General features: G+C 41.5%; 1 protein-coding gene across 1 annotated transcript in view; it reads left to right on the top strand.

The window, feature by feature from the left end:
• The window catches only part of MAN2A1 (mannosidase alpha class 2A member 1), a 161,497-nt gene that overhangs the window by 23,966 nt on the left and 123,896 nt on the right, over positions 1 to 13,635 (top strand). The window contains exons 2-3 of the mRNA XM_038532169.1: positions 595 to 852; positions 3,320 to 3,464. Of these exons, the coding sequence (XP_038388097.1) occupies positions 595 to 852; positions 3,320 to 3,464 (403 nt within the window). The remainder of the gene's footprint in view (positions 1 to 594; positions 853 to 3,319; positions 3,465 to 13,635) is intronic.

Below are 13,635 nucleotides of genomic sequence, written 5' to 3'. Positions count from 1 at the left end.
CCGACAAGCTCTTAATGTAAGGATCAGTTTAAAAAACCATAAAGGCACAGCACAGTAGGAGCAGTCCATACACATGGCTAATTGATAGTTGACTAATAATTTTCCTGTAAATGGTATTTCTGATTTAGGATTGCCCACTAGGGTCATTGATTATGATGGAATGATATATATATATATATATATTTTTCAGATTCATGTTTTTTTGACTCTTTTGAGTAACTAGAATCAGTTATACTTAAATTTAAAATTTCATACCTGAAACATGTACTTACTTATAATAGAGAGCTCAAAGATCTTGTAGGACGGGGTTTGGGGCACCAGGAAATATATCCCCAAATATTTTGGGTCTGTCCGTTGCACATTTTAAAATATGATTAAACAGAGATTGCAGCCATGGAGATTTTCTGCTGTAAATTGATATTTCAACACTGCCAGCTGTTTATGCTTTTTGTGATCCCACTTAGAAAAGTGGAAAGTGAAGGGTGAGTGGCTGCCCTCTTGGGCAGGCACATAATTTAAAAAAAAAAAAATGTGTGTGCCTCAGCAGAGCTATATCAGAGTTTCATATAGCTGCCTTTTTCTTTTTTATTGTAGGGCCAGCTCTCCATGTTGCAAGAAAAAATAGACCATTTGGAGCGTTTGCTAGCTGAGAATAATGAGATCATCTCAAATATTAGAGACTCGGTCATCAATTTGAGTGAGTCTGTGGAGGATGGTCCAAAGAGTTCACAAGGCAATTTCAGCCAAGGTGCTGGCTCACCACTTCTGCCATCAAAACAATTGTCCCTTGCAGTGGACCCTGAAGACTGTTCGTTCGCTTTACAAAGTGGAAGTAGGAATTCAGATGTGCAGGTAACGTATGCATTCGTTCGTGATCGTTGGGCCTTTCATTCTGTTTTGATCTGTTACCCGTTTTAACTTTAGTTGCTTCAACAATCCGGGTTCCAGATTCTGTCTTTGTAAAGTGACTTGATGAGTCACGTGATCATTAAAGTTCTTTGTCGTGTAGTGATAAAATTCTGTAATTCTATGTTCCTCACCTCCCCCCTTTTTAAAATCATTTTATGCTTTGTGACTATGGCCTTTTTGTATGCTTTTTAGGTCTTATTTTGTCTGGTTGGTGAAGACCTTTAGAGGTTTAAATTTGGCTATCTTCTGAAGAGTATAAGAAAAGCCCTGTTCTTACTCTGTCTCTTTAGACACTTTAGGTTTCACACAGTGTAGGGCTAGATTCCTTTTGCTGAAAGGGAAGGGAAATATTCTAGAATTATGCTGTTCAGCATGAAAGTCACTGTCCACATGTGGCTACTGAGCACTGAAAGGTGGCTAGTTTGAACTGAGGTGTGCTCTAAGTGTTAAAGGCTTGCTATGAAAACAAATGTGAATACTTTGTTTCTGTATTGAAGTATATATATGTGTATATGTATGTATACTGTGTATATTTGTATATGGAGATGATATTAGGAATATGCAGGGTTAAATAAAAGATGTCATTAAACTTAATTTCACTTATTTCATTTTCCTAGAAAATTTAAAATGACAGATTTGGCTTGCAGTCTCCTTTCCTTGGATAGCACTTTTTTTTTTTTTTTAAAGACTATTTATTTATTCATAGAGATGCAGAGAGAGAGAGAGAAAGAGGCAGAGACACAGGCAGAGGGAGAAGCAGGCTCCATGCAGAGAGCCCGACTTGGGACTCGATCCAGGGTCTCCAGATCACGCCCTGAGCTGCAGGCGGCGCTAAACCGCTAAACCGCTGCGCCACCGGGACTGCCCTGGATAGCGCTTTTTTAGTGGATTGTAAGCTAGGGGAAGAAAGGGCTCGTGCTTTTCCTAAATTTAGGGTGTGTCAGATTTGCTGTGTTGTGCAGAGTAGCAGAGGGCTCCTTAGACCCGAGGCTACAACATGGTGACAAGAACGTAAAGGGCAAATGCTTCACCCTTGGGCAAAACCGAGTTGGCTCTGGCCTTGCTTCAGCGTAGACGTTTCCGCTAACTTGTGGGCACGGCCACGCTCGGGGCCGAGGCTCGCTTAGAGGCCGGCGGCAGCTGGAGACCTTAGAGGCCGGGCCTGGCTCACGCGCTCAGGCTTCCGTGCTCTGAACGCGCATCCGTTTCTGAGTCTTGGCTCTGTGTAGGTTTTAAAGAAGTACCTTTTAAAGGAGGACGGGAAAACGTTTTTGGAGGAGGGTGTTCTCTGGGCTTCAGAGAAGCAACCATGTTGCTGAACAACCACGGGAGGCAGGCAGAGCGAGGCAGGGAGTACAGGAGAGCTACCGGGCCGGAGAAGGATCCAGAAGGAGCAACAGACTGCTGACACATCCTCCCTTTTGGCTGCCTCCCAAAAATTTATTGACTCGTCCTTGGGAGCGTTTCATTTTATTTATTAAAGTCATAAATTCGAAGTGAGAGATAATGTTGTTGCCTTAAAAGACTTTGTATTCACTTTTTACATAATTTGCTTGATATCTTTAAATTTTTTTGTAACCCGCTTATATATTCGGATATAATTTTTACGTAATTTAAATTTTACCCAATGTTCTTTGTCACATTCAGTATCACAGAATATGAAAACTACAAGTTTTTAGGTTTGGTGCTTTTTTTTTTTGTTGTTGTTGTTGTTGTTTTTGGCAATATTTTTTCCTTTGCGTCCAAATAGATTATTACCTATTATACTATTCCAGTATAGTCATACTGGAAATTTAGACAACATGTGAACATTTAAAAATTTCCATTTTATGTGAGTATGCCTCATTGACTCCGTTGTAGTTTTATTTTTAGAATGAAAAAGGTAAACATAATGTATATGCTAAAGGAAGGAATAGCTGTAGATGCATTTCCCTTCAGAAAGAGTTTTTAAAATACGTGTGATTAATTGTAAAATAAAGACTACTGATGTTAAAAAAAATTATCACTGTTGTATGAAAAAATACTTGGTCATAATCACATTTCATCAAAAAATTTTTGTTATTTCGTTCCTACCAATTTCTACTAGGTTATATCAGAAGTGTAAAGCAAGGCAAGAAGGAATTGAATGAAATTATTTTTCATTAGAAGCAGATGGGGGAGGGGATTATTGATCACGACGGTTAAGTAACACAGTAGCATTTTAAGAATTTGAACGGTAATTAAATGTTTTCTGTCTTAAACTATTCAATTAATGTCTACAGATATAATTTTATCTATTAAGATACATACACAATAGGAGAATGAGTAGCTTCGAGCAAATATTTCCCAACATTAAGCTCAAATTAAAAATGGTAATAACACGGTTAAACTTACTCTTTTTTCTCCTTTATTTTGTCCTTTATATTTCTAGATGTTGGATGTTTACAGTCTAATTCCTTTCGACAATCCAGATGGTGGAGTTTGGAAACAAGGATTTGACATTAGCTATTTATTTAATGAATGGGACGCTAAGCCCCTTCAAGTCTTTGTGGTGCCTCATTCCCATAATGACCCAGGTAAAATTTGCACTTCAAAAAAAACTACAGGTTATTAAGCCCCTGTAGGCACTGAGTATTTTAATGAGAATCCGGTAGAGCAGATTTCTCAGATTTTTGAGACCTCCTTCGCTGACTTGTCACAGTAATATGTTCCTTTTATATGTCATTGTATCTTGAGTTTTAATTTTATCAATTTAGGTGGCACTCATGGGCGGTACTTGTGCCGTTTAAAATAGTAATAAACACAAGAAGGTCTTAGTTTGGGGCTGAAGAGTGACCCTGACTTAAGGTGCTGACTGTTCACTGTAGTTACTTCTGGTAAAAAATACTATGTGGGAGAATTATTTTGTGTTCATAAACTCTTGACTAAAAAATGCAAAATTCTCGTGGGAACATTTGAATCTTTAAAACAGAGAAGCGCTGTAAAGAGGTTAAAGAGTCTTGGTCAGGCTGCTCGGAGTTTGGAGTCCCAACCCTGTCAGTGTGAGATGACTTCAGGCAAGTTACTGAAGGTGGAAGTAAGTGTTTTTCCAGGTAGGAAGAGTCAGGATAGTGTCTCCTTCATAGCGTGACACATAAAGGTGTGATGCATGGCCCCAGAGTAACTGCTATCATTATCATTATTGTTATTATCTCATATGACAACTTTTGTTATTTATTGGGGCTCGGGAATTTTTTCCCCAAGGTAAGGGAAAATTGCTAAAATTCCAATGGGAAATACTTATAGATTTGTTAGTGTGAGTTCATTGGGACAGAGTAAATACTTCTTGAATCCTGCCACAGGAGTTTTAGGACCATGTACTTCCAAAGACTTCTTTTGAGGACATATTTACACTTCTCTCTGTTTTTCTCAATTTCTCCATTTCGTCATTACTATCCGAGAGCTCACTATTCATCTAGTACTTTGAAGGTTTTTTTTTCTTTACTCCCTATATTCATGAATCTCTGACTTATATTCTTTCTTGCTGGTTTATTGGCATGTGTTCCTTTCTTTCTGTTTCTAAGACAGTAGGTCTTGTTACTTTATGTTTGGACTTGTGATTTGGTGAAGTCGTGTGTGTGTATATGAGTGTGCACACGTGTGTGCTGCTTTTGGGTGTGAGAGGTACTTGGACACAGCTTGGATGCTAAAATGTTTGAATTTCCATAGTATTTCAATAGTTAGTACACACAGAGATATGAAATATATGAAATCAGTGTTATTCTGGAAATTTATGATGAGCAGTTGTCACACCAGCTTCTGACTTGGTTTCTGCGTCTTCATCTTTTCCTACAAACACCTGTCTTATTAACTTTACCTCTTAAATGTTTTGCATCATCTTCCTCCTTAATCTTAGCCTGTCCCTTCAAATCTAAACTCCGGGGGTGCCTGGGTGGCTCAGTCGGTTAAGCGTCTGCCTTCCACTCAGGTCATGATTTTAGGGTCCTCGGATCCAGCCCCACGGTGGCGTTGGAGTCCCTGCTCAGCGGGGAGCCTGTTTCTCCCTCTGCCTCTGCCCCCTGGCTCGTGTGCTCTCTCTCTCTCTCTGACTCTGTCTCCCTCTCAAATTAAATAAAATCTTAAAAATGAAAACAAAAGGACTCTGATGGCTGGGCATCATGGAAGGGCTGCAGGGCTCTGGGAGCAGGCGGAATGAGGCAGGCGTCCTGGCTCTGCTGTATCCTGGCCCCCTAGTCTTTTGGGCACATCTGTGTGTCCGTAAAATGTAGATCGTATGGGTGGAGTAGCATCTTAAAGCAGGAGTTAGTTATCAAGTAAATACAAAAGGTGATGAAAACCATATCTAATTACAATTCCTTTTGCCATTTCTGTACTTGTAGCTGGATTAAGAAGCACGTTTGCATTTAGGGTCTGTGTCCTGGAAAGCACGTCGGTTTACCTGTAGACTGACGGGGAGGTGAGGTGCTCACGCTTCACACATGGGATCCGAGCTTGCCTGTGGGACTGCAGGTGACTTTCTGTAAATCTCATGGACTCTGAAATACTCCCTTATATAGGAAATAGCGGCAGAGCCCTGTGGTGTATAAACTGTCCTCCCTGCTCTTTGCCGACCATCTGCAACTGAACAAGTTCACTTCTCGTCCTGTATTTGGGGGTGAGATGTGATTCAAAGACATCAGATTCCGTATAGGTTTGTAAATGCACCTTGCAGTGTGCCTTGCAAGTCCTCGTGTGACCCCATTTCTCCTCCCTTTTAGAATTTTTAAAGACTTAACTATCTTTTCCCCTTTCTGCCATCCTCAACTTCCACCCGTCTCATTTCTTGTAATTCTCTAACACGCACACTTACCTGTAATAATAAAGTGTGTAGTTCACCGGCCAGTGTGGCAGGTGTTTTGTAAACATCTTGGAAGTTTAGTGCCACTCTTGGGTGTCGCCAGCGCGTCACGTTTACGGGAGCAGTGAGTGGCACCACAGTAATTCTGTTAGTTTACCTGCCCCTCCCACCGGAGTAGAGTCAACGGATAGAGAACAAGTGCCTCCTGTCCCAGCCTGTGCTCGTTGCCCAGCCTGACACTTGGCATCTAATAATCGCTAAATACAGGTGAGGTCTTCTCCACCTGTCCCGTGCCCCCCTGCAGCTTCCTGAACTCTGCGCACCGGCCCACGCTTACACGTAGGCAGAGATGTAAAGGTCTATGGCACTTTTGCTTCGTCTCCTTCTCGAGGGTAAGCTCAGTGAGGGCTCAGACTTTGTCTCAGAACCAACAGGTTGCTAATGCCCAGAATAGTGAGCAGCACATGGTACTGCATTCAATCTAGCTATTCAGTAGATAAGCTACTGAACCAGGCAATGTGACTCTGCAGACTCAGATGAAACATTCGACCCTGACATAGGCTTTTCTCTAGTTTCCCTCCCCATCTCTTCCTTCATCTTACTCCTGTTCTCTGAAAAAAACATTTTTTTTTTAAAGATTTTTATTTATTTATTCATGATAGACAGAGAGAGGCAGAGACACAGGCAGAGGGAAAAGCAAGCTCCATGTTGGGAGCCCGACGCGGGACTCGATCCCGGGACTCCAGGATTGCGCCCTGGGCCAAAGGCAGACGCTAAATCTCTGAGCCACCCAGGGATCCTCCCTGAATAAATATTTCTTTAAAAGATTTTATTTATTGGAGACAGAGAGAGAGATAGTGACAGAGATAGCAAGAGAGAGCACCGAGAGGAGAGGGAGAAGCAGACTCCCTGCTGAGCAGGGAGCCCGATGCGGGATGTGGGACTCGATCCCAGGACCCTGGGATCATGAGTGGAGCAGAAGGCAGATGCTCAACCACTGAGCCACTCATTCCTTGAAAAAAACCCTTAAAAGGTGCCTTGTAATTTTAAATGCAAGCAACAGATGATATTAAGCTCTTCAGGGGCAGGGATTGCCTGCCTGTGCCTTTTAGATTTTGTGTGTTTGCCTTAGGGGTTCCCGCTGCTGTTAGCCTTGTTCTGCGGGGAGACAGCCCTAATACCTGGTCCTGATTGCAATAGATGGATCTGTCTGTTGGTGTCTTAGCAACCACCCTCCAACCTTTTTGTCTTAGTAAAGGATGTTAATGACCCTTACCCTCCGGCCCTCCTCCACTTGAGGAAAAAAATAATGGTCAGACGCAGACCTTTTAAAACCAAAGCCATTTTTGATAATCCAGCAAAATGCTAGAGGACCAAATCCTCTGACTTTTCTTAATACTTTTCACCGCTCCTCAACTAAAGTGGAGTTTAGGTAAACTAAATTATCCTGTGAAAAGCTGAATCGTTCGGATCATGAAGAACCACACTCTCAGTGGAGAAAAAGAGAGAAGTGCGTGCAAACATTCCAAGTCAAAATGTGACTCCGTAATGGGAAATCTTTGTATAATACTCCTAAATGATGTGCGGTTAGGCGATTTACTTTCTAAATGAGGTTTATAGAGATTTGTTTGCATTTTCTGCAGCAACAATTTAAAACAAATTTCAGCTCCATGATTTGTCTCATCGGTGGAGTTTTGTCTGCTGGGGATAGGGGTATTTGAAAAAAATAGGTTCCTATAGTGGGTCCCCTAACTTTAAGAGTTATGTTGCTGAGTTTTTATATATGTGGGTGTTTTTCTTTTTTGATCGGGTTCTGATATCTCACAAGACAGATAAATTTCAATTTATGTTTGTGTTTTAATTCCTAATTATGTCTTCCAGTACATGAGGACGCGTAACAGTTGTCATACAATATTTTATGTGGTTTACACGAGTTAAAACAAAATTGGAAAGGAATTGTTAAGTAAATGCTGATAACTTTGTACTGTTACGCTTTTGAAAAGTTTGAATCATAGACCATGAAATTAAATGTTAGTTGATTGATACATGTTCATGTTATATTTAATAAGCTGATTAAAACACAATTACAGCACCTTTGTATCTACAATCTTAATTCTTTGCTTCCCACGTACTTAAACTGCTGAAATATTTAGTTAATTTTCCTTCAAAGAAACCACAGTGTGTAGAGAGCAGATAAGGTATACTAAATGGAAAGTTGGACAGCATATTGTTAGTTCAGCAATTTGTAAAATGAACATTAGAAAATAATCCCCCATGTGGTATGACTCCAAATAAGACAAATAAGAGAGAGACCTAGGCACAAGAGCCACAGTGGAAAATCATTGTATTTTGTGCATTTGCAGTTCTTTTTTTTTTTTTTTTTTTTTTGTAGTTCTTTTCCAGAGTATTTATTCACATGAGTAGGATATTTCTTTTTTTTTTTTTTTTAGGGGAAGAATTTTGTATTTAGCATTATATTTTAATTTGTAATGAGTTTATATGCCTTTCTTCTTTTTTTAATTTTTTTTTATTTTTTTTTCTGAATCCTTAATCTTTTTTTTAAAAGATTTGAGAGCGAGAGAGAAGTGTGAACAAGGGAGAGAGAGAGAATCCAAGCAGACTCCCTGCTGAGTGCAGAGCCCGAACGACCCTGAGATCATGACCTGAGCCCAAATCAAGAGTCACACTGAACTGTCTGAGCCACCCAGGAACCCATGTGTGCCCTTATTCTTAAAGAGTGGAAGAAAAAAAAAAAAACCCAAAACGTGAAGAAATGACAGTGACATGTTATTTGAAAGGTTTCTTCTGCTGGTCGTTGTTCAGCACAGTCAGAGGAGGGTTTTGGTCGGCCGGGTCGGGTAATGGTCAGGGGGGTGCAAGCCGGGGAGGCTTGGACTCCAGCTGCCAGAGGAGCCTGCTGAGTGGCAGGAGATGGGATGCAGAGGGGAGGTTTGTTTGCGGGCACAGTTCCGGGAGGACTTTGTTCTGTTTAGTGATCCAGGGATACAGTGAGTTCTTTGGTTTTGGCCACCATGATGGGAAATTTGAGTTTCTGGAGCCGAGAGAAAATGAGGAAGAAGGGAGTCGGGGACTAGTAGTCGTTGCCCATCTTGTATCGGGGGAGTGTCGAGTGTGTGTGGCTTCGTGTAATCCATTCTGCACCCCACAAAACTGGCAAATCAGACCCCTCTTACCAGGTGAGGACAGGGAGGCTAAGGTAGGGATACTCATTTCTTCAAGATCTATCAGTGATAAATTGGCACAAGGTGGCGAATTAAAGCTCAGATTTGCCTTGTTCATTCTAAGGTCTCTGTTCTTTCTATTTACCGTGCTGCTTTGAGATATTTAATTTAGTTCAGAGGATTTTCTTCTTTATGGGCATTAACTACTTCGGCGCATTTATCTGAACTGTGAGTTATTAATAAAATTGCCACATTTTTAAAAAGATTTTATTATTTTAGAGAGAGCAGGGGGAGAGAGAGAGAGAACCCCCAAGCAGACTCCCCGCTGAGCATGGTTTCCGCATATGCAGCTTGATCTCATGACCCTGAGATCATGACCTGAGCCAAAACCCAAGAGTCAGATGCTGAACCCATTGAGCCACCAGGCACCCCTTGGGTTGCCAGATTTAACTTAAAAAAAAAAAAAAAAAGGAAAGCTTACATTTCCAGTAAATGAAATTTTTTTTTTTTTTTTTTAGTATATATGTGTTCTGAATAACTTAATGGGACATGCTTACGGTTAAGCATTTATTCATTACTTATCTGAAATTCAAATTTAACTTGGCACCCTGTATTTTTTCTGGCAAACTTAATTACGAAAAGGATGGCATTAAGAGTTAAATGTTTACACGGCTCTTTAGAATTATCTTTTTCAGAGATCTCTAGAATTGGTATTTTGAGGTTCCTTTTCAGAAGGAAAAGTCTGATTATTGCAGCTCTGACTGGGCTGCATTCCTTAGGAGCCCATATATCAAGTGACCGCTGGAGACGTAGGGGATCTTCAGACCTGTCTCTGTTCTCCTATTTTGATTACTTCTGCGTTTCAAATCTGAGTGCTTCAGGGCTCACCAGTGTGCCAGTTATGCAAATACTTATTAGTGCTTATGGGAATTTACTAGGTTTCAGGCACTATTCTATACCTGTATCAACTCCATTACTGCTCTCAGCAACTGTACGACAAAAAGTCCTGTTATTACCCTCATTTCACAGATGAGAAAACCGAGGCAGAAGAGAGCCCAAGTCCTATGTTTGCGGCAGGGCTGGGCTTGAATCCAAGCTGTCCAGCTCTGGAATCAGGGCTTGTGACCCTTAATTAATACTGTCTCTTGAAAGTGATTCTTCGAAAACCACAGGCAGAGCTTCTATTGGAAGAAGGTCTTTTTAAGTGTTTCCGGGTCAGGCATCATCTACTTTAATATTATTAATCATGTAAAACATTTAATTAACTATCTTGCAAAAGTAGACCCCTCACCGCACCATTTCCCATCCTTTCTTTCCTCCTGGCCTGTGCTCATTGAAACGGATGTCCCCGTCCTTAAATACTACGTTAGTACACGAGCTAGTGAGTGGTTCTCCTCATTGCTACATATTTTACAATTAGCAAGTCATGTAGAAGCAGTATTTCCCAGCTTTTAAGTGGTTTCTTTGAGAAACTTTGATAATTTGCCCAGCATTTGCCGGATGGTAAGGCTAAACAGCCTCCTATCCTAAGAGTCACTCCTTGAAAGGAAGTCACTTTTTCCTTTTACTTCTGACCGTGTCTCTCATACGATGGACCCTTTCCATTTTCATTTCAAATCACTAGACTCTGTTTGGGCCTGAAGGGTCCTACTCCGTGTGAACTGACGCTCCTGGGTAGTATTCTTAACAAGGCAGGGAAGTAACTGTAGCCCAGATTTAGAAATTATTGTGGCGGTTGATCTCACAATCGCAGGTGTCAGATATCGAGGTACACAGGTCTTTTAAAGGGCATTTAGAAAAGCAGCATAGTAAGGGGTCACAATTGGACATTATCCGTATACAGCTGCAGGATGAACAAAACCCCAGCTGTCCTGACAGTCGTGCTGATGGCTCCCGTGGTGTGGGATAGAATTTCCAGTGACAGCATCTTACATGGGTTCAAAAAGTGCTGTATCTCAAACAACTTAGTGGAAGTGAAGCTGATATGCTTTGAACACTATTAGATGATACTGAATCACCTGGAAAAAAGGTGAGGTTATTCCGGAAACCTGAGTTCAGAAGCATTTATAGGATTCAGCAGGTTTTATAGGTTTCCAAAGTCTCGCAGATCTTTGGGAAACCCCAACCCCATCTTTGACTTTCTCTCTGCCCTCTCTCTTGGAAGCTTTCATCAGTTAGCATATTCTCTTCATTTTGCCTCCTTGGGCCTCAGAAACTTTTTTTTTTTCAGGGGCCTCCTTTCCTGTTTGTTTTCTACTTTATCATCTTCATCTCTCCTTTACACTCGCAGCGCCCCCATATTTGAAAGCACAGATCAGGAGACCTTAACTTCCTTCCTCCTAAATTTTCAGTAAGAATCAAGAATGGTTCAGAAGATTTTCAGTGATCTGACCCCCACTTCTATTCTTATTTCTCTCCGTACTCCTCCCATGTACCTGCCTCGCAAGCCTCACCGGCTGCCTTTCACTCTCCCTGAAATGGACACAGACCTTCATGGCTTAGTGTCTTTTCCATATATTCTTCCTTCTATTTGGGAACTACCACCTTTTTCTTCCATCCAGATGATGACTATTCTGAGAATCTTTCTCCTGTTCTCCTGGTGGGAATCTTTATTCCCACAGCGTATCGTTCATATTTTTCACCATAGAATCCTTTAAATTTATTAGCTTTATTGCTTTGCCTTATTAGAGGCTTGGTTTGTGTTTGAAGAAATACACTGGAACAGGACGTTGATTAAGACTCTTTCACAGTTTATGGAAGGGGGAACATGCTTAACTTAAAATAGAAATGTTGAAATTAAAGTTAATTTGAGTTACGATAATACCAATTAAGATGGTACGTGATACTTTAAGTGTAAGACTGGGTATTGTAGTCAACTATGGAAGGATTTGACAACTGATGGAAGAAACCTGTTGGCCATTTGTTGGCAGACAATAACTTAATTACTAAAATAAAGAAGCTTTCTTATGAATCCTGTTTGTATTTATTTTTATTTATTTTTTTTAAAGATTTATTTATTTATTTATGATAGAGAGAGAGAGAGGGGCAGAGACACAGGAGGAGGGAGAAGCAGGCTCCATGCCGGGAGCCCAACACGGGACTCGATCCCGGGTCTCCAGGATCATGCCCTGGGCCAAAGGCAGGCACTAAACCGCTGAGCCACCCAGGGATCCCCTGTATTTATTTTTAAATTTGAGGATATTATGTCAAAACCGAAGTAACCTAAAGCTTAAGTTGTAGTTTTTATTTTTATTTATTTTATTTTTTTTAAAGATTTTATTTATTTATTCATGATAGACACAGAGAGAGAGTGGGGTGGGGCAGAGACACAGGAGGAGGGAGAAGCAGGCTCCATGCAGGGAGCCCGACGCGGGACTCAATCCCAGGTCTCCAGGATCGCCCCCTGGGCCAAAGGCAGGTGCTAAACCACTGAGCCACCCAGGGATCCCCTTAAGTTGTAGTTTTTAAATGTTTATTATCTGGCTGTAGTTATTTTTGATTCAAAATTTGTTATGTTTTCTTAATGGTACCTAGTTAACTGAGTAGAATAAATGTAGTCCCTCAAAAATCATTATTGTAGCACTTAAAATCACAACAGTGTAGCAGTGGTTTGAGGGGCATGCCTTGTTTGGGATATGTGTTTAAGTCATGTTAGGGCTGACAGAGCCATTTAATTTATTTTTAGTTTTTATTTTTTTGGAGATTTTATTTATTTATTCATGAGAGACACACAGAGAGAGAGGCAGAGACACAGGCAGAAGGAGAAGCAGGCTCCATGCAGGGAGCCCGATGCGGGACTCGATCCCGGATCCCCAGGATCACGCCCCGGGCCCAAGGAAGATGCCAAACCGCTGAGCCACCCAGGGATCCCCGACAGAGCCATTTTAAATAGAAAATAGAACCTTCAAAGAAACTGGTCAAAGATTATTAGGTTAGCATCAGAACAGTGAATGCATTAGAACTGATTAAGTGTGCAGTGTCTTTTCTTTTTGGTTTCGTTTCTAGTTGAATAAGTGTGTATCTATTCTTCATATATCTCCCCCCCCCCCCCCCACCCGGCCTTTTGGGCCATACATTTCACTCTTCTATCACATACTTAACTGAATTCTTGATGGTATAGGCTTCATACCAGGTGCTGGATTCATGAGAATTGACTGCTTTGAAGTTCAGGTTGTAGGAATTGGGGCAGAAATACCTGGAGACTCTCAGACCCTTGATTTAAACATTTAAAAGTTAAAAATCGAACTGATACATTGCTAAATAAAATAGGTCTTTCCCTCGTGCCTTGAGAAATAAGCACAGCTATCAGGAAGGCCATGTGTGGGCTGAGACTGACCAGGCTCCAGTTCCCCACTGGAATGTGCTGGTGTGTGTGTGTGGGAAGAGCCAGCCTGGGGCAGCCCAGCCCCCTTCCCCAGAAACGGCTCTGTCCTAAACCAGGAGGGGCTTTGCATACAGACACCCCAACATTCTTCTCACACCCCTGCAAACTGCAACCCCCCTGTGCACTGCTCAGGCTGGGGAGGTCAGCACCTGCAGGCCGACTGCTCCATTGAGAGACCCATAAAGGGCCCCTGGCCGGCTCTAGACCCTGGCTTGGCGCTGTTGGAACACAAGAGTTTTGGACCCTGGGACTCAGAAGGGCAGGGCAGGGCAGGCTCTGGGTGGGCAGGGTCTTTGCTTTGTGCATTTCTTGTATGGAAGTAATTGGTCAGAGGAAGACTGGGA

The sequence above is a fragment of the Canis lupus genome, chromosome 3 (genome assembly GCF_011100685.1).
Source record: "Canis lupus familiaris isolate Mischka breed German Shepherd chromosome 3, alternate assembly UU_Cfam_GSD_1.0, whole genome shotgun sequence".
Taxonomy (NCBI): Eukaryota; Metazoa; Chordata; class Mammalia; order Carnivora; family Canidae; genus Canis; species Canis lupus.
This window is presented reverse-complemented; position numbering and strand designations above follow the sequence as displayed.